This window comes from Salarias fasciatus, chromosome 6 (genome assembly GCF_902148845.1).
Source record: "Salarias fasciatus chromosome 6, fSalaFa1.1, whole genome shotgun sequence".
In the NCBI taxonomy this organism is placed as follows: Eukaryota; Metazoa; Chordata; class Actinopteri; order Blenniiformes; family Blenniidae; genus Salarias; species Salarias fasciatus.
Genome location: NC_043750.1, coordinates 17,898,445 through 17,926,352, shown reverse-complemented (window position 1 = coordinate 17,926,352; position 27,908 = coordinate 17,898,445). Strand labels below are relative to the sequence as shown.

The following is a 27,908-nucleotide window of genomic DNA, read 5'->3' as shown; positions in this document are numbered from 1 at the left end:
GTGATGATTATTTTAAGCATATGGCAATCAATGCAGCTGACACTTATTACAGTGAAAATGCCAAACTAAAAAAAATAAATAAATACAGTTTCTGTGAGTGCAACGTAAGAAGTCAGCAACACAAAAAGAATTTTGCATCAGCTGCAGGAAAAAGGCCTTCCTTTTTTTCCAAGAAATAAAGAGTTCTAAACTTATCCTGTGCTGCCTGTGTCTGGGTCCTTCCACCTGCACCGTGACACTATGTGTATGTTGTTCTGTTTTTTTTGTGTTTATTTATTTTTTTCCCCAGCACTGTGAATGTGTGTGTACTGACATGTTGTCCTGCAGTAATCTAGTTCAGGAGTTTTTGGGTGGGTGGGTGGTGAGGGGCAGGGGGGTGTTAGACATGCTGTGTTGATGAAGATGTCCTTTTCTCAGAGTTGTTTATTTTCATATGTACACGTGTAGATGAATTATGTCTTGCTGACAAAATGTTTAGAAATAAAGTTGGGGGAAAAAAACTGTTCTTTTTTTTTTTTTTTTGGGATGCCAACATTTTTTCCCCTCCCAAAGACAAGCCTTCATCTTATAATCTATGTTGTCTTGTTGTCTTATCTACTTGTCTAAACACATTTACTAAATCTAGCCATCATTTTCCAATATCATAAACACGTTTCACATGAAGACGCAATTCACAAAACACAATCCTCCGTTCTCATAAATCTAAACACATTTTTCCTTGCACAAGTTGCAAAAGAACTCTGCTCATATTCTCAAATGAAAGCTCGTGTGATGCAAAATGCTTGCCACAGGCAGCAATATTTGAACACAATGAACATACCTAGCATCATTCATTACACACAACGACTCAAAATTGAAGACACCTGTTGCTAATGCATCCTCCTGGACCACCACGAACACCATCATGGGCCCGCACATCCTGTTTCTGTGATCATTTGGGACAATGTCCACTTCCACAGAAGAAACCAAATCAGAGAGTGGTTCACCACCAACAGTAACCAGTTTTTAAACGTCTGTCTGCGACACGCCTCCCCTTTCCTGAACCCTGGAGAGGAGTTCTTCTCATCGTGGAGATGGAAGGTTTATGAAAGACAACTATTCACCAGAGAACCTCCTAAGGGTAATGGAGCTGGATGTATTGACATCCCAGTGGCGGCCTTCCAACGGGAGCGTTACTGGGAGTGGCAGTGCCCCCGTCGCTCTTTGCCCCCCAAGTAAGGCAAATGCCCACCCACACCTGGCATCCCAGTAACGCCACTGCCTTCCAAGGATGGATTCGCCATTCCAGGAGGTTTTTTCCGCAGTGCCTGGCAAGAGAAAATATAGCCTGCGATCAGCAGAGATCAGTTTTCTTTATTTTTGATATCTTAATATGTGTAAACAGCAGTTGCTTGAAAATTCCTCCATGTGAACAACCAGTGTTTACATTGTAACTTGTATATTTTCTCCATGTGAATAAGGCGCAACGGCGTGTTCTCGCTCCGACTCTGGCTCAGCAGAGGTGAGTCTTCTAATTTTCTGATATCTTGATATCGATGATATTTCCTTTCTGTGGCTTTCCGGGTGGATCATCTCAACTATTCTCCCACCTTGCATAAAGACATTCAGCGTGCTTGCACCTGGCTAGCTCAGTTGGTTGCGCATGCGTAGGAGTATTGAATTACCCCTGAGCTCTGCTTTCGACCATTCAGTGTTGTGCTGATTTCACTGCAAGTTTAGGAAAGTTCAGCAGTATGAGCTCGCATACGCTCGCTCCCGGCATTTGCGGGTGGGACGGTCTGGCACGTGCACATCGTTCAATAGACACTAACAGCCTGTTGTGATCTGGGATGGCAGGCGGTGTGATCGGAAGAAAAAAACTTAAATGAGTCCCAGGTTTTCAAAACAAGTAAAACATAACATAAAGGGAAAAACAAACAGCTAGACAAAATGATCAGTCCACCAAATTTCCAAAAAAAGTCTTCTGCATAGAGATAGAAAAAAAAGGTTAATCCAATAAACACAAGGGATCTTCCCACAGCCACACTCTCCCATACTACAGCAAGCACACCTCTTCAACCTGCAGCTCTGATCAGCCTGACTGACTTCAGGTGTGACTGCTATCACCTGCATGGACTGCAGGAAGGCAGTCATCACAAACAAACATCTGAAACCAAATTACACCAAAAGGAAAAATGTCCACACCCAAACCTATTTTTAAATTAAACCGTACAGTCAAACATTCACTAATACTGATTTAAGAGGAATATGCACCTTCCTCTAGCCTTCACAATTTCAATGAATGACTTTCTTATGACCTCATGACACAATTGCTGGTCTCTAAATTCTGGGAAAATCATCCATACCACCTTTAACATGAATAAACAGCAGTTTCTCTAAAATTCATCAACGTGATCTGTCAGTGTTTGCATTGTAACTTGTATATTTCTCCACTTGGATGACGTTCAATAGAGGGTTGCTCGCTCCAGCTCAAACTCAAGATCAGCGGAGGTGAGTTTCTTCTTAAATTCTGATATCTTAATGACCCACACCAGCAGTTGGTGTAAAATTCCTGGATGTGAATATCAGTGTTTGCATGAGGGCCAGTCCAGGTACCATCATGTAGCCTTCGACTGACTTTTAGGCAGATTTGACAGTAAAGCTGTTTAACACAATTCCTCAGAAATGTGTCATCATAGCTGGATCTCATTTCTTTTTTTTTTTTTTTTATTTTACAGTCTACCACCAGCACCAGTACTTCTCTTTCTTTCGGTGAGGCGCTCCTCCAGTTCCCTCTTGCGCTCTTGCAGATATCAACAACTGCAGCACCTGCGACCACCACTACAGCTGCAACAACTACGACAGCTGCAACAACTACAACAACTGCTGCACCTGCTACTATCACAGTTTGATCAAGAAGTCTGCAATCCAACCCCATTTGTGTCAGATTGTCACTGTACTTTATTTCCTTTCTGTCTCTCAGCTTAGTGAAACATGCAGATTAAAATTCTTTGTCTCTCTACTCCCTCCTCAATAAGCGTCTTCACTACAACTATGTGGACTCAGCGTGGCTGTTGAGAATTTTTTTCTGTGACATGGTAGTGGAAATTATGAGAAAAGATAAAACTTGTTGAATTTCGAGTTAAAATTTTAAAAGAGTAGTGATTGGAAGTTCAAGAGCAAGTCACAGTTGAATCAAAACTAAAAACACGCTGCATTTTGAAAAAACGTAATTTTGGAAAATAAATAAAGGTTAAGAGTATACTTTATTGCTCATTATAACATATATCATATGTATATTACTGATGTCGAACAAAATTAAAGTATACAGTAATACAAAAAAAACCCCAAAAACAAACAAAACAAAACAAACGAGCAAAAAATAAAATAGAAAAAAACCCTAAAACAAATATTGCAACAGTAATGTGTGGTAATACAGTAGTAATAGCAAATTACTTGCATATGCATAGACAGATTTTAACATTGGTTCATTAGGCTGCAAACGTGTGTTTTTTTTCCTTTCTGATCAGCCCATTATTGTCGATTGGCACCAGGGTAGCCTCATTACTGTCCATCAGTACAGTGAAAGGAAGCACACAAAAGCTGATACAGCTGTACTTTTGATGTAATACTGATTGAGCCTGTACATGGGGCCAAGTTAGTTATATGATGTACATATAAATACAGACACTGGAAGGCACCAAAATGTCAAGGAGACAAAGTTGCAACAAAACACAACTAAGTCCTCAAGCAACCCTGAAGCACGGAGAAAAAAAAATTAAGCTAATCCATTTAGATACTTGTGCAAACATGATCTCTTTGTGCAAACCCAAATCTAAAGACATTCAGAGACTCGCCTGTTCATAGACTAAGACAGATGAATGAGAAAACACTACCTGATCCAATTCAAATAATCTAAAAAAAATCCTAACAAAAAAAGAAAAAAAAAAAAAAACAGGACACTGCCGCCATCTAATGTGTGGATGCTGCTGGTGCTGGGAGGTAAGAATAGCCAGGCTTTATTGTAAAGTTAGTCCAGGTAAAATTTTAATAGACACATCTGCTCTGTGCAGACTCATGTCATGTAAGACCTGAAAAGTTTATTTAAATGTTATTTACACTGCATTCCACTGTGTGCGAAACTTACTCAAGGCTGACTGTGTGTTGCTGATCATCAAATCCATTCAATACAAATGTTTTCAGGCTGCACAGGACTATGAATTGTGGGTGATTCTTGCTATATGAAAACAAAACATGAAAAGCTTCTGATGCGCAGACTGATCCGTTGTCCCAGAGAAGTGCTGCTTCAAAGTGCAATGCCATTACGCACGGAGGTTCATTATATTTGTTGCAGCTATTTAAGGCAGAGACGAGGCCAAAATTTGTCAAACACGGTCCTGCTCCGGCTCCTCTCATGATGCTCGTGGTGCTGTTAACCTTGTGAATTACAGCCTACCGATTGCTTTGAATGCCTCACATTAATGTCCAAGCTGCCTGAACGTGACTGGAGTGATCTTCAATAATTAAAGAGATGACACAATGAGATATCAAAAATAATGTGGGGTGTTTTTTGTACCTTATATAATGTAAAACTTATTTTAACCATGATAAAATAAGTTTTCCTTTTATGCAATTGGAAACAGAAATAACTATTAAAATGTCTGTAATTGTCCATCTCTCACACATATTTCACCTCCATTAAATCACGCTAGCCAGATTAAACCCAGAATCATTGCTCCATAAGGAGGTCGGCAGCAATTCACCATATGACAAGAACAGACGAGAACAAAAACACTTTCACAACAGTAAATCACTGCCATTTTAAGCACTGTCCTTGGTGCTGAAGATGCAAAAAAAGAAAAAAAAACGATTTCTCAAAACTTTCCAAGCCAACTCTTCTTCCAGGAAATTTTGTGTTTGGTTGAAAGGGCACCCCCCTTCCAGCGCTAGTGGATTTGGAGAAAACATCTTTCTTTTTGGGATTCATTTTGAACCAAAGGAAGAATAAATCACAATGAATCAGACAAGGTACATTGTAAAGATGCTTGAAGAGTTTGGAATGTCTGCCTGTAAACCCAGATCCACCCAATGTGAGGAAAAGTTAGAAGGAGGCAGAAATGAGGAGACAAACATGAGTGAGGTGGTTTATCATGTACCGACAAATTGTGGGGAGTCCAATATATGCCATGACATGTACCAGACCATCAGTTGGGTTGTAAGCAAACTATTGCAAATCTGGCTAACTGGCTGGCAAACCCAAAGCCAGAAAATTTAGTTGCTGCCGAACATGTCTTGAGGTACCTAAAAGGTACAAGTGATTATGGACTAACTGTCAAAGAGATAATCAAGAAGCCACAGCACTGAGTAGGAACCCAGTGAACCGATAGAGCTCAAAACACATTGCTGTGAAGTATCACTTTATTGGAGATGCACTAAATGAGGACAAGGTAGCCAATGCATGTTGCCAATCAGAGGAAATGGTTGCAGACATTTTAACAAAACCTGTAACAAAGACTAAAATTACAAAATTCAAGAAATGGTTCTTTGGAGATGAAAATATGGTTAAAATGTATGGTCTGAGATGATGAGAGAAAGAGGGGGTGTTGAGTTTAATGTTCTCATTTATAGTTTTATTTTTGAGTTAGCTTTAATTGTTTTCTATTAGTTTTCCAGTGTGTTGTTATGGTGAGATATATGTTACATTTCATGTCACGTAAATGCACATCTGACTGTCATGAAATGTTTTTTTGTGATGTAACTTGACATTTTACGTTAATGCTCAGTGAACTGTCTAAAAGGAGCTACTGATGTTTTTCTACTTGTGCTAAATGGAAATAAAGACAGCAGAAACAGATGTATATAATGTGGGATCCTTCCTCAACACGGACACAGAAGCTGGAAATGTAACACTTAGACATTTATATTTTATTTTTATATTCACTTCAAAATATATTTCATATTTTGTTTGAAATTTAGATGCTTCCCCATGTGATGTCTGCACTATATTCATATGTCTGATAAAAAAAAAAAAAACCTGAATCTTAAAACCTGAGTCTTAAATGTAAATGAGTGAAAGTGCAAGCAGTAATTTGCGAAAATAAAAATGACTGAATATTCATAAACTCAGAAAGTTTCCGATCCATTCTCGATTCCTAACAGTCCTCTTATGATCCCTGTATCATCAAAAACAAAAACCTTTACGTTTCTGTTTGTGTTTTTGGTTGGGCTTTTGGATGTTTCTTTATGTCAACTTCCAAATCCAACACCAGCAGTTGGCTTATCAATCATGATCACCAAATCCCTATTTACTGAGTGCAGCTGACATCTGCCTGACTTGTTTTTTGTTTTTTGTTTTTATCTATTAAATAAAATGAATACAAAGAAAAGCTTAAGTCTTTCCTACATATCATAAAACATGAAAACTCAATGTGCAGTGTGTTTCACATGATGCAGTTTATTTGGGACCTAGAAGAGCAGTTAGGTTTTAATTTTCAATCTTTATATTCATTGAAAACAGCTGTGGGAAGTTTGGTGTCACTCAAAAGATTCATGCATTTGTAGCAGATGGAGCCATTGGTGGACCTCATAGCAGGAATTAATTTCCAAGCGTAGCAAGAAGCTATAGAAGACAAAAAGACATGATTATAATTTTTTTGTGACTGTGATTATTAAAAACTATCATGAAAAAAAAATCACGAGAAATAAAAGGATGTGATGACAGAGAAGCATTCGTTGCCTGGTTTTCTTTTTGTTGTACATGGTGTTACTTGGCTGAAAAGAGCAAAGGAGTAAAACCAACCTGTATGAGGAGTGCGAGGATAGCTTCTGTGGAGACAGCTGTAGTGGCTGCAGTGGTGGTGGTGGCGGCGGTGGTGGTGGCTGCAGCAGTGGTGGTGGCTGCAGCAGTGGTGGTGGCAGCGGTGGTGGTGGTGGCTGCAGCGGTGGTGGTGGCTGCAGCAGTGGTGGTGGCAGCAGTGGTGGTGGCAGCAGTGGTGGTGGTGGTGGTTGTGGTGGTGGCCGCGGTGGTGGTGGTCTGTCAAAATTCAGATAGATTCATGATCATATTTAAAGTCGTGTGATTGCTTCAGAGCTATCCGCTGTGATGTGTTGGACTCTGAAATGGAACAGGTGGAGAGGGAAGTTACCTCAGCAGGGTCAGTCTCTTCGTCACAGGTTGCACGAGCATCCCGGTTGTCTTCCTCCTCAGTCTGTAAAATCAACCCAGAAGCTGTGAGCGTGTTATTAGAAAACAATACAGCCGGACAATGATATACTTTTTATCAGCTATACACTTACAGAGCTGGATAGAGCCAGGCTCAAGAGGCATCCAAGCAGAAACACTACCTTCAACATGGTGTCAGCGATCAGACCTGTGGAAAAATTGAAAATGTGTACTGAAATATCAATAAAAGTCATAAAACAACAGTACATGGAAAAACACTCACAATCAAATTAATAAACACCTTCTTGTCTGTACAAAATTGGAACAATGTCACACGGAAACTGAGAACGCTGTAAGGTGAGTTCTGCTTATATACAATTAGACAGGTGGATATAAATCCATCTGCAAACTATATTGCTGAAGGATGTAATTATTATTAGGAAATGATGCACCACCATGTTTCAAAATGAAGCAATATACTAGTCAACATTGGGAAAGTGTAATTGTTATAAAATTATCATTATGCAATGTCAAAATGAGGAAACAAACGATCCAGTGACCAGAGACACACATGTGACATAGGTAGCGCATGAAGAAACTCCAGAAATCCTATGAGTGTTAAAATGTTCTCTCCATTTTTGATTCAGCAGCGAACATAGTTTTATAGTGTTATCTAATTGTGGCACTTTTTGCTGAAAGTTTGCTCAAGAGAGTTTTTGTTTAAAGATTTACCTTGTTCTCTCTCAAATGATGGCTTCCTTTCTCCTGATTAAAGTGCTGACGACACCAAACAAGGAGCCCAAACAAGGCATAATTATGAAAAACTTGTATTTTTAACCCCCTCTAATAGGCTTGTTGAAACAAATTTTGACAAAAAAAACAAACAAACATTTATTTCCAGCTTTTGCATCAATAATGCATCTGCCGTAACTTTCTGGAACACACCGTGAACGGTCCAGTAGTTTTGGAAGAGTGTGGGCCTGCAAGGGCCACCGGCTTGTGCTGCTCATTTGGTGGGGACCCTCTGCCTGCACCCTGTCGCTCCCCCCGGGGCTTTGTGATCAGTGTTCCTCGCCGTCAGGAGAGATTTGGCTCCCTCTGAAGTGGTTGTGTCTGGGGCACAGCGTGGCGTCGAGCTAGAGGGTCAGGAGGAAGGAAGGTACTGCAGAGTCCAACTAAACCTTCTTCTGGTAACCACTGGACTGCAGTCCTCCCTTCAAAAGTCAGCAGAACATCAAAACAGGCTGTCTAAAAGTGATGTGAGCACAAAACAGAGCGTAGCGGCTGTCGTCTTCCCACTCATCCTCTGGACTTTTCACCCACCTGTCTCAAAGGTCCGAGGTTTTCAGCAACCTGAAGTAATTCCATCAGTGAGTGTGTTAAGAGTCAAATCCAGCTGTCCTGGAGTGTGTTAGAGCGAATCCAGCTGCACATTGCTCACATTTCAGGAAAAAAAAAAAGGTTGTCAAGTGCCGCTCTTAATGATAATGAATGAAAACAAGTGAGAAGTCTGCCAGCATGACTTTGGGCGCTGACGTCACACCCAGTTCTCTATGCAGTCCAATGACAAATGGTCAGTTTTCACAAAAATCTGTATTGATTGTTCCACAAATGGGGCAAAATTATAAGGAAAATACTTTTCATTAAATAACCTGGAAAATACCACCCGAAATCTGTTTTTGGTGTCATCTGCACTTTAAAGGTTGATCTTAACTTCATTTTCCCTTTGATGGTCTTCAATGTAACTTGAACAAAATGCTTGCTGTGTTTCTATATAACCTTTTCAATTATAAGACATCAGGTGAGGCAAGCATGTGAGCATTCAGTGAATAGAGATGAGTGACGAAAGCTCGACAGAGGGTGGTGAAGGCTGCCGAAAGGATTGTTGGGAAATGGCCTGCCCTTCTAAAAAGAGACCCTGGAGTTGAAATCCGGAACACGTTAAAAATTGCTGAAACTACAACAGCAATGAGCGGGGGGATAAAAACACATCCTGGCTTTAGTCCGTCTATAATAATTGACCCGAAAGCTCAGCCAGTGATAAAAGTTCAGGTGAGGTCAGAGACAAGATGGAGGACTCGCTAAGAAAAGCGGTGAGCGAGGTGGTCGTGGAAGGCATTGAAGGACTTGAAGACAGAGACAAAAATGGAGCTGTCCTGAGTGAGACTGAGCGTCAAGGAAGACATGTAAGCTCAGCTGGATGAGTTAACAACTGAGATCAGTCATAAATGATACAAGCAGAATTGAGGTGATGACTAAGCCATCCACCTCACCCAGCCAGTGAGGTGGAGACATACAGTATTTAGTGGAAAAATCGAACTGGGACATTGTAATTAATAGCAACCTGATTCCCCTAAAGAACAACCAGAAGTTTCTCCAGGAAAAAAAAATCACAGATTTAGAGGAATGGTCACACCGTGACAACATACAGATTCACGGGATCTGTGAAGACACAGAGGACTTGTCTGTGCCATCGTATGTGGAAAATTTGAACATGTCTGAACTTGGTGAGGGTCTGGATCTGTGCAGGCAGGAAAGTCTGTGGAATAGAGAGGGTGCACAGGGTTTAGAGCCTGAGACCGCCAGTCTGCACTTCATAGCAGTGTGCTTTGATTTGTAGTAATAAGTGACCACGAGTAAGATATACAACACTGCAGCTGCTGGGGGAGAGGGGTGGTATGGCTGTGCCGTGCCTGCATGATTATTATCTGTGAGCCCAGCTCAGACCTTTGGTATGCTGGTGTAGTCCACTATGTGAAGCAAGATGGAAGGACATTGAACTGTCACTAATGGATATTCCTGTACAGTCTGTTCTGGACTGTCTGGATAAGCCTCATGAAACATACCAGCTACAAAAGCCATGTGTTAGCTTATCTGTCACAGGATAACAAAAAATGGGGATCTAATTAGTTTTGAGGATTTGTGGAAGAAGTGTGATTTGGATGAAGAACATTTTTATCGATAATTACAAATCCATTATTTTCTTTTGTAAAAGTCAAAGTGTAAAGTCGTGTCTAACGGTTCTTTCTTTGGAGGATGTTGAAGATATTTATATTTCATTATTCATGATAGCAAGACATCTCCGAATTGGACTCTGGATCACCTTGGTCTATCGGAAAGTGAGCAATATGGCAGCCAGTAAGGACGTCCCCAAGCTGTCAGAATTGATAAACAATCTTTACAGGGCGAACGGGTACTGAGTGAAGGAACTACATCAGATTGTAACACAGGCTGAGGAACTGTTTCGTAACATCGATGCCCAGTCTTTGGCAGCCCATCGGAGGCTGGAACAGCTCATGGGTCAGTCTGTGGAGGCTCACCACTGCATGGATTTCATCTCAGCCCAGATCACAGAACTGTTCAAGGCCACATCTGCTCAGTCTGAAAGTATGTGTGTGTGGGTGGATGAGGATTCTGTCTGAGCTTAAAAGTGAATTAATGAGGACGAAATGGGATTGTGGATTGGAGTAAATGTATACAATTCAAACCTAAATTAGTCATCTATTCTCTGCACTCCAACCTCCCCTCCTTCTCCCTTCCTAGGATGATGATCTGGCTTCTTCCAGAGGGTAAACACCCATAGACGGAGTGACCTCCCATATCTGACCTGTTGCCACACTGCATCCACCAAAATGTTCATTTTGCACGGCTATAGACTAAGGATCACACCCACACAAATCGAACTATCTGTAATATCTCTTCTTCCTCCCCCTACCCCTTCCCTTGATTGAATGATGGTGGATCTTGGGAGGCTGGGTCTTGGCAGACTGAGGGAAGGTTTCCTGCTCCCATCCACACAAAATGTTCTCTATTGTCATAACATCTAATTGAGTCAGAAATATAAATGTTATGCATGTGCTATCTGCTTTGGTTATCGCTCCTGATTTTTCTTTTTCTCTTCTTTCCTGAAAGGGGAGGGAATTGCTGCACTGTGCTCGGTCGCAGTGGTCGACTGTACTCTACTATTAATGACAATAAAGCTTTTGATGTGCTCTCATAACTAAATGTTCCTCATGCATGCAAATTAAATATTGACAGATTTTTGGGGGGATTTTCTTTTTGATCCATAGATGTCATGTTTCAGGCGTGTCTCTGGTCATTGACCCATGTGTTTAAACATTTTGAAATTGGATGGTGGATCATTTCTTAAATGCAGCTTCACTTTTCATCATGACAGTTTGTTGTTGGATTTGCATTAACCTCCTAAACTGTATAAAAGCAGAGCTGAACTTTCAGGACATCATTTCCACAGTCTGTGTGACGTTGTGCCAACTTTGTGACAACGAGAAAGTAACTATAATTATCTATTTTTATTTATTTTGTTTTAATGTGATGTTGTTAACAGAGTGAAATTTTATTGATATTTTAGTTACATTTCAATCTGTTTGACAGGGTTGATCACCGACACCATGCTGAAGGTAGTGTTTCTGCTTGGATGCCTCCTGAGCCTGGCTCTGTCCAAACCAGTAAGCGAAAATCTATCAAAGACTTTCAGAGTTCCGCTGTGTTAATATTTCAGCAGCATGCTCACCGTTGCGTTGTTGATTTTATAGATTGAGGTGGGCCACAAACGGATTGCTCGTTCAAGCTCTGGGTCTGACTCCAGCTCGAGCTCTGACTCTGATGAGGTGAGTTTTTACTCTGCCTGTTGGATTTTGTCATGTAATGGTTCTGAGTTGATGTGTCTGTTTCATCAGTTTGTTCATTTCTTCTTCAGCTACTTTACTGCTCAGACATGATAAATATGATCACAAATATTGATGATTTTTCATAGACCACCACCACCACCACCACTACTACAGCTGCCACCACTACAACCACCACTGCTGCCACGACGACAACTGCTGCCACTACTACAACTGCTGCCGCTACAACCACCACTGCTGCCACAACAACCACTGCTGCTGCTGCAACAACCACCGCTGCTGCTGCAACAACCGCCGCTGCTGCAACCACCACTGCTGCAACCACCACTGCTGCAACAACCACTGCTGCAACAACCACTACTGCTGCTGCCGCCACCCTCTCTCCTACGGTTGTCCAACTCCTCCTCCAGGTTAGTCATACAGCTGCAACAAAGTGCAAAGAAAGAAGAAAAAGGAAAAAAAATGGAGGGTGTTAAGTGATTGTTTTACTTGGGCTAATATCATTTTATTAAGTTTGTTTTTTTTTTTTTAGCTCTTCAAGTCAGAAATATGTGTAAATCTAATGTTCACCTGTCTCCTTTAGATTCTCCTTGGGCTTGGGATTGGAAAATAGTAACAGCTGCACCACCAGCTCCATCCACTGCAGCTCTTCAGAAAAATTGAAGGAAACTTTGTCATGGCTGTAACAACCATCGCTTGTTTCCCATCATGTTGTGTGGATGAGTGTTTTCTTTCTATCCTGACAAATGACAGTCCATGGAAATGGAACTGTCTTTGCTCTTTCTTGTAGCTCCTCAATAAACTTTGCAAATGAATCTACTCTGTTCACTGTTTTCTTATACATCATTCATCTTGGTGACACTTCCTGGAAAGCCTTATCTCCACCAATTATAATCGAGTGCCTGCAGCGAAGAGGGGCTTCTGACCTGTTGACCTCAAATTATGGGACAAACAACGAAGTTTCAGCAGGTCGGTGACTGATTGACAAGGCTGACCATGGTGAAGGGTGGCGTAGGCTGCGATGGGTGGGTGGGGCCCCACACCAGGTGGAGTTGTCGAGAGATTCAGCTTACTGCAGTGACAATTTTGTGCCAAAACAGCACGTGCACCTGAAGCTCGCCTTCTCCAACCCTGTCTACTCTCTGTGCAGGCGATCTGTGTCCAGTCTAGTAGTAATTTCACTGACAGGTACGCAGTGCACGCATGTCACCAAAACTTCTCAGGCAGGTTTCTAGATTGTCAGTCACATTTCAGTGCTTTGAACAATACCACTATTTAAGAGAGAGGCCAAACTACATGTGCTTGATCAGCAGGCAATGCAGCATAGTGCACAGGAGAGCAGAGACCAACTGGCTGCTCAGCTCTGTCCTTAAATGTGAGCATTACCTACTGTTTACTGTTTATACATGTTTTGGCCACAATTTATTAAGTCACATTACAGATACACAAAATCACTCACACTCATGAAACAATTTTTATTTAGATGCATCTCCTTCCTCTTCTCTCGCTTGGACTGTTGGTTGGAGAAGGAGCGGGGGAGTCTGAAGACAGCAGTCCTCCCCTGGTTCGGGATCTTAACCGTCACCTGCCACTGGCGTGGGGCGTGAATATCTCCTGAGCAAAGAGGCGTCTGGCTGCCACTGCCAGCCTGAGGAAGCTGGACTCAATGCAGGAGAAATGGACTTCCAGGTTGCAGAGCCGGGTTTCCACGCAATCGACTGTTCCCAGCTGCTGCTCCATCATGTCGATGCCACCCCACTGGATGTCCAGAAAGGGCTGGTCCTCACTCCTCCTGCATTTCCGTCTCAGCCTGCACCTCCCACCTATCTGTCCAGTGAGTTGTCTCCCTGTGCCCTCCACCTCCTCGGTCCCCGGGTCACCAACCACCTCCTCCCCCGCCCCCTCCTGCTGCTGGGTTTCATCTACTGAGATTGGATGCAGACGCTGGTTTTGTTGCACATAAACATTTAATCAAATGTATTCACGTCTTTGGTTTTGCGTCATTGGGAGCTATATGACAAAGTGATCATGATTCAGTTGATTCAGTTCACAAGTAACTAAGTACAAATATATTGGTATTTAAGTACATTTTTTACATATCTGTACTTTTCAAGAAATAAGAAAATAAAGAACATATTTCGGCTCTTCCTATTATTGTGAAGCTACTGTTGGCTTGTTCATCCACTAATCTGGAAAGTGAACTGGTTGAGATCATAGTGAGACAAGTTTATTTTACTCTGCTGATGATGTATTGTTGCAATAATAATCATTCTGCTGAAGTTAAACAGCACATTTATGGGCTTTGATTAAGGGAAGGAGGGAGCGGGGGAGAAAGTGGAAAAGAGAGCTGAGAGACGGAAAAATCAATCATAATAAAGCCTGTGAGAGAAAAAAACACTTGCAGCTTTTTTGTGTCTTACTTTGATACTTAAGTAAAATTCACATGAGGTACTTCAAGACTTTTACTTATGCAATTATTTTATGAGACACTTCTACTGTTACCAAAGTAGATTTCAAGCTGAGTATCTTTACTTTTTCTCAAGTATCACTTTCAGCAACTTTTTCCAGAATCCAACATAAAAGGGTGACACCCAGAAACATCCGTGAAAGGTTCCACCTGTCAGGACCCTCTCTGGCTCTGTCTGTCTCCTGTCCCAGTCTGCATTGTTTGGCTCCTCGTCTGAATGTTCTCCCTGCTTCTCCCTCTCTGTGTCTCTGTGTATCAGAGTCTCGGTCCTTCTCTCTTGTGTGTCTTCCTGTGGTCTCTGCTCTCCCATCTTTCCTGTGCCCTTTTCTCTCCCTGGTTCCCTCACTTCACTCCTTCTATAATTCAATCATCCCATTGTCCAATCATCTTTCGTCTCCTCCCCCTTCCCGGTGCATTTAAGTCCTGCGTTTGTGCTCGCGAATGCACTGGTTCCCTGTTAAGGAGTTTCTACTCACACCAGTGATGCCTGCATTTCAGTCCTTCATCTGCTGTGACACCATCCAGATTTGCCTACAAAGTGTGAAGGAGCTGGAATGCCAAGGTGCATAGACATGCTTCCTGAAGGAGGGGGTAGTGTTACAACCACAGATGTTGAGATGCCCTGGCCAGTGGGTTTAACTCTTTGGCTGACTGGTGTTTGTGCCAGTATTGTCTGTTGCAGATGGAGAAGAAGTTGAAGAATTGAAAAACTGTCCTTATGTTGGTCCTGATCATTTCTTTGGTGTCATTTCTGTGAGTGGGTTGGAGGAGTGGTTCCTGGGCCCAAACCTGCAGTCAGATGCTGGAGGCTGACTCTCTGGGACTGTTACTTAGGATAGTTTGAAGGTACTCAGAATCCTGAAGTTCTTTACATGCTCTACAGCACACTCAACATGTATTCTCGCATGTGAGATAAGTTCTGCCTGTGTTACACCCCTGTGAAGGGGATAATAAAGTGAACACACAGACACGCTGTTTCCTCAGTCACATCCCGTGTATTAATGAATTCCTCAAAATTAAACATTGCCAGAAAAATAACATTGTACTGTTAACAGAAAATATCATTTATAAACACATGAACCACATTTTCCTATCAATCATCTATTATTCAAATGCTTAACATTGCACAGTAAAACTACAAATATGGCTCAGAAATAATGCTATTTACGCCACCATGCAGTGAAAGGAACAACAATGAGTGTCACATCCACTTTCATTTAACTTTTCCTTCACTCCTAAAGTTACTACAGACATCAGTGTTTTACTCCACGTCTTTCTTAACAAACAGAAAACACATATGATCTGACAAATGCATCATCATTATCATTTCTCACCTGTGAAGGGGATAATAAAGTAAACACACAGACACTCTGTTTCCTCAGTCACATCCCGTGTATTAATGGATGGACGGAAGCAGCGCGTTTCCCTCCACAGGGCTCAGGCATGAGCAATCAAAACCTGATCATAAACAATTCTCAAAGAAATAAGCTTGTAGGAGCAAAAACACTGCAGAAAACATTATCAAATAACACACAAATACATATTTCAAAACAATATCAGAAATTAATTGTTTAACACACAGATTAACCATCTTTGGCTCAACACTGGGTGTCTGCCTGGGAGACCAAAGCAATGGATAACAGATAATTTGATCAACGACTATGAATTTCACTTTAGATCTTTTTTTAACCTTTCATGAATTGTTATTTTTAACCAAATACTTTCATGAATTAAAACATTCTGTCCCTTAGTATTTTAACATATTCACAGCATTTTAACAGAACTCATATTACATTACACAAATTCACATTTGTTTTTAACAGCATTTTAACATAACTTATAACACCATTACACCTGCACACAGGGAAAAGCTGCTGGTCTCAGGAGTGAATGGAAACTATACAAGACAATATTTTATTTCAGGTTTATCAATAACTACAAGACACCCAAAGTACAAAGTGAAAGTTTATCTTTCTTTGCCTTACTTGCATTTTAATGGAACTTCATCTGCAACAGAACTTTTGCTGTTGTTGATTAGCGTGTTTACACAGGCCGCCACCATGAACAGTGGTAGAACTGCATTATTCTGTCAAGATAACAGATGTTGAAGCATTTAATTCAACCATATCCAGAAATTAAGAGGTGAACCTACCTCTGTCTCTTTTGGACTGAGTTGGTCTCTCTTGTGAAAGCAGACAAGCTGGCCGAGCTCCCCGTGAAGCAGGGTCATTGGTGATGAGGAAGCTGCGGTCAGCCAGCACGGTGAAATTACAATCCCAGTTGTTTCTCAGATCAATTTGTGCATCCAAGTACCACACATGATATTTCCATCTGTATTAAAATAAAACATGTTTCATTCATGAAATGTGAAAAACATGTGTAAAAGCAGTATCTCACGTGTTGTTTACTGTTGAAAAAGCTTGTTGCTTAGTGGACGTTTCCATGGGCCACATGATTTGAACATGTGACGTCAGGCCGGCATCTCCTGTAAGATTTGAATATGTCAACTTCAACAGAAACAACTGCAGCACATGTGACCTTGCTTTGACACATCAGGTCCTCTTCCTCATTTTGTTGAAAAATGTGATCCAGATGTTCCACATTTTGTAAATCTTTTCATTGTTGCATTCTGCAGTTGCAAATAATCATTTAAAAAATGAAATGGTCGTACCTGACAAGTTTAGAAATATCATTCTTTAATTATTTAGCTTGTACCCGAGAAAGACATCAATAGATGAGGAGATCAGCAACAGTGGTGGTAATCATCAAAGTGCAGAAAGTTTTATGATCGCATTGACAGTAGTGTGACTGCTTCAGAAACATCCACTTTGATGACAATAGTCACCTTGTTGTTCGCACAAAGTTGGAGCCACGTGTCACACAGATTGTGAGAATGTTGTACTGAAAGCTGAGCTCTGCTAATGTAAACTTAGAGAGGTGGATGTAAATCCATCTGCAAACTCCATGACTGAAGGGTGTAATTATTTGGAAATGATGCACCACCACATTTCAAAATGAGGAAAAATATTCGCCAACATTAGGAAATTTTAATCGTTGTTTGAAATGATAATCATCCTACGTCATTGCATTTCCAGAGCAGCTGTACTGGCAGGCCAGGGAAACTACTTGTGGAGGTAAAAGTTTGGGTCTGGGAAGAGTTCAGGGAGGCCATGGAGGAAGGCTACTCGTCAGTCAAATTCTGTCATTTGGGCTACCGAGGCCTTGTTCTTGAGGGTGTGTGTGGGGAGGGGATTGTCAGTGGGGGTCTGAGGCCTTGTTCATGAGAGCGGTGGCAGAGGGGAAGAAACTGTTCTTGTGTTGAGAGGTTCTGGTCCTGGTGGACCGGAAACTCCTTCCAGAGGGCAGAATTTGGAAGAGTGGGAGACCAGGGTGGGAGGGATCAGCCACCATCTTGCCTGCACGCCTCAGGGTCCTGGAGGTGTACAGGTCATGGAGGGAAGGCAGACTGCAGCCAACGATCTTTTCTGCAGAGCTGTCAAAACACGTCATGCAACGTGTATGGCAATGAAGAATCCTTGAATTTTCACAGACTGCCCCCAAGACCTGGTCTAGGTCCCAAGCTTAATTAGGCCTGACAGACCGAGCAGCCTCCCAGGGAACCAGGCCACTGAAAAGTACCCTTGGCGTTGCTTGACCAGGGAAAGAGACGCCTATCAGACGCAGAGGCCAAATGGCAGAAATAGGACATGTTGACCAAACACCAAAACACGATTCATATCTTTATCATGTATCAGTCTTAATAGTAAATGTCATTCAGTGCTTTTTAAGTGTGTCAGCAACGGTCTGTTTAAAAATCAGTTTTTCCCACTTTTTGGGGAAAACGTTCATGTTTTCTTGTTTCCCTTTATATCCTGAGTAATGTCAAGGCTGGCAAGGACTCAAAAGGAGACTCAGAGAGTGCAAGCAGATTTAAAGATTTTCTTTTTGATAAATCTAAGCAGTGGTATTGATTGGGAAGCAAACAAGTAAGACATGAGAAGTAGAAAATGATAGGGGTATAATTTTGTTTTTCTTGGATGTGCTCTCACAACTAAATGTGCCACAAGTTTATGAATTAAATATTGACAGATATTTGGGGATTTTCTTTCTGATCCACAGATGTCACGTTACAGGTGTGTCTCTGGTCATTGACTCATATGTTTCCACATTCTGGAATTGGGTGGCGGATCATTTCCTGACAGTAGCTTCACCTTTCATCATGTCACTGGGTTTAAATTAACCTCCTAAACTGTATAAAAGCAGAGCTGAACTTTCAGGACATCATTCCCCCATCATTTCCCTTTGTGCCAACAAGAAAGTAACTATGATTATTTGTTTTTATTTAATTTGTTTTCATCTGATATCGTTAGTTGAGTGCTTTTATTGATATTTCAGATTGCATTGTCTGTTTGACAGGTCTGATCGCTGACACCATGCTGAAGGTAGTGTTCCTGCTTGGATGCCTCCTGAGCCTGGCTCTGTCCAAACCTGTAAGTGAATATTTATCAAAGACTGTCAGAGTTCTGCTGTGTTGTCATCTCAGCAACATGCTCACCATCGCTGTGTTGACTTTGTAGACTAAGGTGGGTCACAAACGGATTGCTCGTTCAACCTCTGACTCTGACTCTAGCTCTGAGGAGGTGAGTTTATACTCTGCCTGTGCGATTTCATAAAGTAATGTTTCTGAGTGAATGTCTGTTCCATCACTGTTTGTTCGTAGCCATTTCTCCTTTCTTCATTTCTTCTTCAGCGACTTTATTGTTAACACATGATAAATATTGATGATTTTTCGCAGACCACCACCACCACCACGACTACAGCTGCCACCACTACAACCACGACTGCTGCCACGACTACAACTGCTGCCACGACTACAACTGCTGCTGCTACAACCACCGCTGCTGCTGCCGCCACCCTCTCTCCTACGGCTGTCCAACTCCTCCTCCAGGTTAGTCATACACAGCTGCAACAAAGTAAAAGACGAAAAAGGAAAAAAAAAATAGGGTGTTAAGTGATTGTTTTACTTGGGCTAATATCATTTCATTAAGTTTTTTTTTTTTTTTTTTTTTTTTTAGCTCTTCAAGTCAGAAATATGTGTAAATCTAATGTTCACCTGTCTCCTTTAGATTATCCAAGGGCTTGGGCTTGGAAAATAGTAACAGCTGCACCACCAGCTCCATCCACTGCAGCTCTTCAGAAAAATTGAAGGAAACTTTGTCATGGCTGTAATAACCATCGCTTGTTTCCCATCATGTTGTGTGGATGAGTGTTTTCTTTCTATCCTGACAAATGACAGTCCATGGAAATGGAACTGTCTTTGCTATTTCTTGTAGCTCCTCAATAAACTTTGCAAGTGAATCTACTCTGTTCACTGTTTTCTTATACATCATTCATCTTGGTGATACTTCCTGGAAAGCCTTATCTCCACCAATTTTATATCGAGTGCCTGCAGCGAAGAGGGGCTTCTGACCTGCTGACCTCAAATTATGGGACAAACAACGAAGTTTCAGCAGGTCGGTGACTGATTGACAAGGCTGACCATGGTGAAGGGTGGCGTAGGCTGCGATGGGTGGGTGGGGCCCCACACCAGGTGGAGTTGTCGAGAGATTCAGCTTACTGCAGTGACAATTTTGTGCCAAAACAGCACGTGCACCTGAAGCTCGCCTTCTCCAACCCTGTCTACTCTCTGTGCAGGCGATCTGTGTCCAGTCAAGTTTCACTGACAGGTATGCAGTGCACGCATGTCACCAAAACCTCTCAGGCAGGTTTCTAGATTGTCAGTCACATTTCAGTGCTTTGAACAATACCACTATTTAAGAAAGAGGCCAAACTACATGTGCTTGATCAGCAGGCAATGCAGCATAGTGCACAGGAGAGCAGAGACCAACTGGCTGCTCAGCTCTGTCCTTAATTGTGAGCATACCTACTGTTTACTGTTTATACATGTTTTGGCCACAATTTATTAATTCACATTACAGATACACAAAATCACTCACAGTCATGAAACAATTTTTATTTAGATGCATCTCCTTCCTCTTCTCTCGCTTGGACTGTTGGTTGGAGAAGGAGCAGGGGAATCTGAAGACAGCAGTCCTCCCCTGGTTCGGGATCTTAACAGCCACCTGCCACTGGCGTGGGGCGTGAATATCTCCTGAGCGAAGAGGCGTCTGGCTGCCACTGCCAGCCTGAGGAAGCTGGACTCAATGCAGGAGAAATGGACTTCCAGGTTGCAGAGCCGGGTTTCCACGCAATCGACTGTTCCCAGCTGCTGCTCCACCATGTCCATGCCACCCCACTGGATGTCCAGAAAGGGCTGGTCCTCACTCCTCCTGCATTTCCGTCTCAGCCTGCACCTCCCACCTATCTGTAAAGTGAGTTGTCTCCCTGTGCCCTCCACCTCCTCGGTCCCCGGGTCACCAACCACCTCCTCCCCCGCCCCCTCCTGCTGCTGGGTTTCATCTACTGAGATTGGATGCAGACGCTGGTTTTGTTGCACATAAACATTTAATCAAATGTATTCACGTCTTTGGTTTTGCGTCATTGGGAGCTATATGACAAAGTGATCATGATTCAGTTGATTCAGTTCACAAGTAACTAAGTACAAATATATTGGTATTTAAGTACATTTTTTACATATCTGTACTTTTCAAGAAATAAGAAAATAAAGAACATATTTCGGCTCTTCCTATTATTGTGAAGCTACTGTTGGCTTGTTCATCCACTAATCTGGAAAGTGAACTGGTTGAGATCATAGTGAGACAAGTTTATTTTACTCTGCTGATGATGTATTGTTGCAATAATAATCATTCTGCTGAAGTTAAACAGCACATTTATGGGCTTTGATTAAGGGAAGGAGGGAGCGGGGGAGAAAGTGGAAAAGACAGCTGAGAGACGGAAAAATCAATCATAATAAAGCCTGTGAGAGAAAAAAACACTCGCAGCTTTTTTGTGTCTTACTTTGATACTTAAGTAAAATTCACATGAGGTACTTCAAGACTTTTACTTATGCAATTATTTTATGAGACACTTCTACTGTTACCAAAGTAGATTTCAAGCTGAGTAGCTTTACTTTTTCTCAAGTATCACTTTCAGCAACTTTTTCCAGAACCCAACATAAAAGGGTGACACCCAGAAACATCCGTGAAAGGTTCCACCTGTCAGGACCCTCTCTGGCTCTGTCTGTCTCCTGTCCCAGTCTGCATTGTTCGGCTCCTCGTCTGAATGTTCTCCCTGCTTCTCCCTCTCTGTGTCTCTGTGTATCAGAGTCTCGGTCCTTCTCTCTTGTGTGTCTTCCTGTGGTCTCTGCTCTCCCATCTTTCCTGTGCCCTTTTCTCTCCCTGGTTCCCTCACTTCACTCCTTCTATAATTCAATCATCCCATTGTCCAATCATCTTTCGTCTCCTCCCCCTTCCCGGTGCATTTAAGTCCTGCGTTTGTGCTCGCGAATGCACTGGTTCCCTGTTAAGGAGTTTCTACTCACACCAGTGATGCCTGCATTTCAGTCCTTCATCTGCTGTGACACCATCCAGATTTGCCTACAAAGTGTGAAGGAGCTGGAATGCCAAGGTGCATAGACATGCTTCCTGAAGGAGGGGGTAGTGTTACAACCACAGATGTTGAGATGCCCTGGCCAGTGGGTTTAACTCTTTGGCTGACTGGTGTTTGTGCCAGTATTGTCTGTTGCAGATGGAGAAGAAGTTGAAGAATTGAAAAACTGTCCTTATGTTGGTCCTGATCATTTCTTTGGTGTCATTTCTGTGAGTGGGTTGGAGGAGTGGTTCCTGGGCCCAAACCTGCAGTCAGATGCTGGAGGCTGACTCTCTGGGACTGTTACTTAGGATAGTTTGAAGGTACTCAGAATCCTGAAGTTCTTTACATGCTCTACAGCACACTCAACATGTATTCTCGCATGTGAGATAAGTTCTGCCTGCACACGGGGAAAAGCTGCTGGTCTCAGGAGTGAATGGAAACTATACAAGACAATATTTTATTTCAGGTTTATCAATAACTACAAGACACCCAAAGTACAAAGTGAAAGTTTATCTTTCTTTGCCTTACTTGCATTTTAATGGAACTTCATCTGCAACAGAACTTTTGCTGTTGTTGATTAGCGTGTTTACACAGGCCGCCACCATGAACAGTGGTAGAACTGCATTATTCTGTCAAGATAACATATGTTGAAGCATTTAATTCAACCATATCTAGAAATTAAGAGGTGAACCTACCTCTGTCTCTTTTGGACTGAGTTGGTCTCTCTTGTGAAAGCAGACAAGCTGGCCGAGCTCCCCGTGAAGCAGGGTCATTGGTGATGAGGAAGCTGCGGTCAGCCAGCACGGTGAAATTACAATCCCAGTTGTTTCTCAGATCAATTTGTGCATCCAAGTACCACAGATGATATTTCCATCTGTATTAAAATAAAACATGTTTCATTCATGAAATGTGAAAAACATGTGTAAAAGCAGTATCTCACGTGTTGTTTACTGCTGAAAAAGCTTGTTGCTTAGTGGACGTTTCCATGGGCCACATGATTTGAACATGTGACGTCAGGCCGGCATCTCCTGTAAGATTTGAATATGTCAACTTCAACAGAAACAACTGCAGCACATGTGACCTTGCTTTGACACATCAGGTCCTCTTCCTCATTTTGTTGAAAAATGTGATCCAGATGTTCCACATTTTGTAAATCTTTTCATTGTTGCATTCTGCAGTTGCAAATAATCATTTCAAAAATGAAATGGTCGTACCTGACAAGTTTAGAAATATCATTCTTTAATTATTTAGCTTGTACCCGAGAAAGACATCAATAGATGAGGAGATCAGCAGCAGTGGTGGCAATCATCAAAGTGCAGAAAGTTTTATGATTGCATTGACAGTTGTGTGACTGCTTCAGAAACATCCACTTTGATGACAATAGTCACCTTGTTGTTCGCACAATGTTGGAGCCACGTGTCACACAGATTGTGAGAATGTTGTACTGAAAGCTGAGCTCTGCTAATGTAAACTTAGAGAGGTGGATGTAAATCCATCTGCAAACTCCATGACTGAAGGGTGTAATTATTTGGAAATAATGCACCACCGTGTTTCAAAATGAGGAAAAATATTCGCCAACATTAGGAAATTTTAATTGTTGTTTGAAATAATAATCATCCTACGTCATTGCATTTCCAGAGCAGTTGTACTGGCACGCCAGGGAAACTACTTGTGAAGGTAAAAGCTTGGGTCTGGGAAGAGTTCAGGGGGCCATGGAGGAAGGCTACTAGTCAGTCAAATTCTGTCATTTGGGCTACCGAGGCCTTGTTCTTGAGGGTGTGTGTGGGGAGGGGATTGTCAGTGGGGGGTGAGGCCTTGTTCATGAGAGCGGTGGCAGAGGGGAAGAAACTGTTCTTGTGTCGCGAGTTTCTGGTCCTGGTGGACCGGAAACTCCTTCCAGAGGGCAGAGTTTGGAAGAGTAGGTGACCAGGGTGGGAGGGATCAGCCATCATCTTGCCTGCACGCCTCAGGGTCCTGGAGGTGTACAGGTCATGGAGGGACGGCAGACTGCAGCCAATGATCTTTTCTGCAGATCTGTCGAAGCATGTCATGCAACGTGTATGGCAATGAAGAATCCTTGAATTTTAACAGACTGTCCCCAAGACCTAGCCCAGGTTTCAAGCTTAATTAGGCCTGACAGACCGAGCAGCCTCCCAGGGAACCAGGCCACTGAAAAGTACCCTTGGCGTTGCTTGACCAGGGAAAGAGACGCCTATCAGACGCAGAGGCCAAATGGCAGAAATAGGACATGTTGACCAAACACCAAAACACGATTCATATCTTTATCATGTATCAGTCTTAATAGTAAATGTCATTCAGTGCTTTTTAAGTGTGTCAGCAACGGTCTGTTTAAAAACCAGTTTTTCCCACTTTTTGGGGAAAACGTTCATGTTTTCTTGTTTCCCTTTATATCCTGAGTAATGTCAAGGCTGGCAAGGACTCAAAAGGAGACTCAGAGAGTGCAAGCAGATTTAAAGATTTTCTTTTTGATAAATCTAAGCAGTGGTATTGATTGGGAAGCAAACAAGTAAGACATGAGAAGTAGAAAATGATAGGGGTATAATTTTGTTTTTCTTGGATGTGCTCTCACAACTAAATGTGCCACAAGTTTATGAATTAAATATTGACAGACATTTGGGGATTTTCTTCGTGATCCACAGATGTCACGTTACAGGTGTGTCTCTGGCCATTCACTCATATGTTTCCACATTCTGGAATTGGGTGGCGGATCATTTCCTGATAGTAGCTTTACCTTTCATCATGTCACTGGGTTTAAATTAACCTCCTAAACTGTATAAAAGCAGAGCCGAACTTTCAGGACATCATTCCCCCATCATTTCCCTTTGTGCCAACAAGAAAGTAACTATGATTATTTGTTTTTATTTAATTTGTTTTCATCTGATATTGTTAGTTGAGTGCTTTTATTGACATTTCAGATTGCATTGTCTGTTTGACAGGTCTGATCGCTGACACCATGCTGAAGGTCGTGTTCCTGCTTGGATGCCTCCTGAGCCTGGCTCTGTCCAAACCTGTAAGTGAATATTTACCAAAGACTGTCAGAGTTCTGCTGTGTTGTCATCTCAGCAACATGCTCACCATCGCTGTGTTGACTTTATAGACTAAGGTGGGTCACAAACGGATTGCTCGTTCATCCTCTGACTCTGGATCTGAGGAGGTGAGTTTACGCTCTGCCTGTGCGATTTCATAAAGTAATGTTTCTGAGTGAATGTCTCTTCCATCACTGTTTGTTCTGAGCCATTTCTCCTTTCTTCATTTCTTCTTCAGCTACTTTATTGTTAAGACATGACAAATGGGATCACAAAAATATTGATGATTTTTCACAGACCACCACCACCACTACAGCTGCCACCACTACAACCACGACTGCTGCCACGACTACAACCACCGCTGCTCCAACCACCACTGCTGCAACAACCACTACTGCTGCTGCCACCACCGCCTCTCCTACGATTTTTGAACTCATCCTCCAGGTTGGTCATAAAAAGCTGCAACAAAGTAAAAGAAAGAATTAAAAGTAAAAAAAAAAATAGGGTGTTAAGCGACTGTTTTACTTGGGCTAATATCATTTTATTGTTGTTTTTTTGTTTTTCTTTTAGCTCTTCAAGTCAGAAATATGTGTAAATCTAATGTTCACCTGTCTCCTTTAGATTCTCCTTGGGCTTGGGATTGGAAAATAGTAACAGCTGCACCACCAGCTCCATCCACTGCAGCTCTTCAGAAAAATTGAAGGAAACTTTGTCATTGCTGTAACAACCATCGCTTGTTGTGTGGATGAGTGTTTTCTTTCTATCCTAACAAATGACAGTCCATGGAAATGAAACTGTCTTTGCTCTTTCTTGTAGCTCCTCAATAAACTTTGCAAGTGAATCTACTCTGTTCACGGTTTTCTTATACATCATTCATCTTGGTGATACTTCCTGGAAAGCCTTATCTCCACCAATTTTAAATCGAGTGCCTGCAGCGAAGAGGGGCTTCTGACCTGTTGACCTCAAATTATGGGACAAACAACGAAGTTTCAGCAGGTCGGTGACTGATTGACAAGGCTGACCATGGTGAAGGGTGGCGTAGGCTGCGATGGGTGGGTGGGGCCCCACACCAGGTGGAGTTGTCGAGAGATTCAGCTTACTGCAGTGACAATTTTGTGCCAAAACAGCACATGCACCTGAAGCTCGCCTTCTCCAACCCTGTCTACTCTCTGTGCAGGCGATCTGTGTCCAGTCTAGTAGTAATTTCACTGACAGGTACGCAGTGCACGCATGTCACCAAAACCTCTCAGGCAGGTTTCTAGATTGTCAGTCACATTTCAGTGCTTTGAACAATACCACTATTTAAGAGAGAGGCCAAACTACATGTGCTTGATCAGCAGGCAATGCAGCATAGTGCACAGGAGAGCAGAGACCAACTGGCTGCTCAGCTCTGTCCTTAAATGTGAGCATTACCTACTGTTTACTGTTTATACATGTTTTGGCCACAATTTATTAAGTCACATTACAGATACACAAAATCACTCACACTCATGAAACAATTTTTATTTAGATGCATCTCCTTCCTCTTCTCTCGCTTGGACTGTTGGTTGGAGAAGGAGCAGGGGAGTCTGAAGACAGCAGTCCTCCCGTGGTTCGAGATCTTAACAGCCACCTGCCACTGGCGTGGGGCGTGAATATCTCCTGAGCGAAGAGGTGTCTGGTTGCCTCTGCCAGCCTGAGGAAGCTGGACTTAATGCAGGAGAAATGGACTTCCAGGTTGCAGAGTCGGGTTTCCACGCAATCGACTGTTCCCAGCTGCTGCTCCACCATGTCGATGCCACCCCACTGGATGTCCAGAAAGGGCTGGTCCTCACTCCTCCTTCATTTCCGTCTCAGCCTGCACCTCCCACCAATCTGTCCAGTGAGTTGTCTCCCTGTGCCCTCCACCTCCTCGGTCCGCAGGTCGCCAACCACCTCCTCCCCCGCCCCCTCCTGCTGCTGGGTTTCATCTACTGAGATTGGATGCAGACGCTGGTTATGTTGCACATAAACATTTAATCAAATGTATTCACGTCTTTGGTTTTGCATCATTGGGAGCTATATGACAAAGTGATCATGATTAAGTTGGGTAAAACAAGTAACTAAGTACAAATACAATGGGGGAAATAAGTATTGAACGCATTAACTGTTTTGTCATTACATTTATTTCCAAAGATGCAATTCATGTGACATTTCTTCCAGACACTGGTATTAACTCAAATAATCCACACATGAAAAGAAATCACAACATTCAAATCCATAAATAGTGATTATGTGGAATTAAGTGCAATAACACAGGAAAAAAGTATTGAACACACCATGGGAAAGCTGTATAGTTTGTCAAGGAAAGGCACCATACCATCTCACACCTGAAAGTAATTAGTCTTTGTACTTCCTATAAGTGCAAACCAACATCAGCTGGGTTAGTGCTAATTGATGGCCCTATAAACAGGTTGTTTTTTCACCAAGTAGTCAAACAAGACACATCTCATGATGGGTAAAAGCAAGGAGCTCTCTCAAGACCTTCGCAGCCTGATTGTTGCTCAGCATCAGAATGGAACTGGTTACAGACTTATCTCAAAGAATCTGAGTATTCCAGTAAGCACCGTTGGGGCCATTATCCGCAAGTGGAAGAAGCATCACCTTATCATCAACAGGCCGCGCACAGGAGCTCCTCGCAAGATTTCTGACCAGGGAGTCAGAAAGATGGTCAGAAGAGTTCTCAAAGAGCCAAGGACCACCCGGAAAGCACTCCAGCAAGACATGGAGGCAGCAGGTACAAGTGTTACAGAGAAAACGATAGGCAATGCACTCCACCGCCATGGCCTCTATGGACGCTCAGCCCGCAAGACTCCGTTCCTCAAAAAAAGGCATGTTGAAGCTCGTCTAAAGTTTGCTAAACAGCATCTGGATAAGCCTGTGGAATACTGGGACAATGTTGTCTGGTCAGATGAGACAAAATTGAACTTTCTGGCTGTCATACTACACACCATGTTTGGAGGAGAAATGGCACTGCACATCACCCAAATAACACTATACCAACAGTGAAGTTTGGTGGTGGAAACATCATGGCATGGGGTTGTTTCTCATCTCGTGGT

At 42.3% G+C, this 27,908-nt stretch overlaps 1 protein-coding gene across 1 annotated transcript in view; it reads left to right on the top strand.

Moving 5' to 3' along the window:
* The window catches only part of LOC115389756 (histidine-rich glycoprotein-like), a 44,137-nt gene extending 18,875 nt beyond the window's left edge, over window positions 1-25,262 (top strand). Inside the window, exons 3-6 of the mRNA XM_030093334.1 lie at window positions 2,790-2,885; window positions 11,916-12,197; window positions 19,050-19,202; window positions 25,129-25,262. Of these exons, the coding sequence (XP_029949194.1) occupies window positions 2,790-2,885; window positions 11,916-12,197; window positions 19,050-19,202; window positions 25,129-25,262 (665 nt within the window). The remainder of the gene's footprint in view (window positions 1-2,789; window positions 2,886-11,915; window positions 12,198-19,049; window positions 19,203-25,128) is intronic.
* The last annotated feature ends 2,646 nt before the right edge of the window (window positions 25,263-27,908 follow it).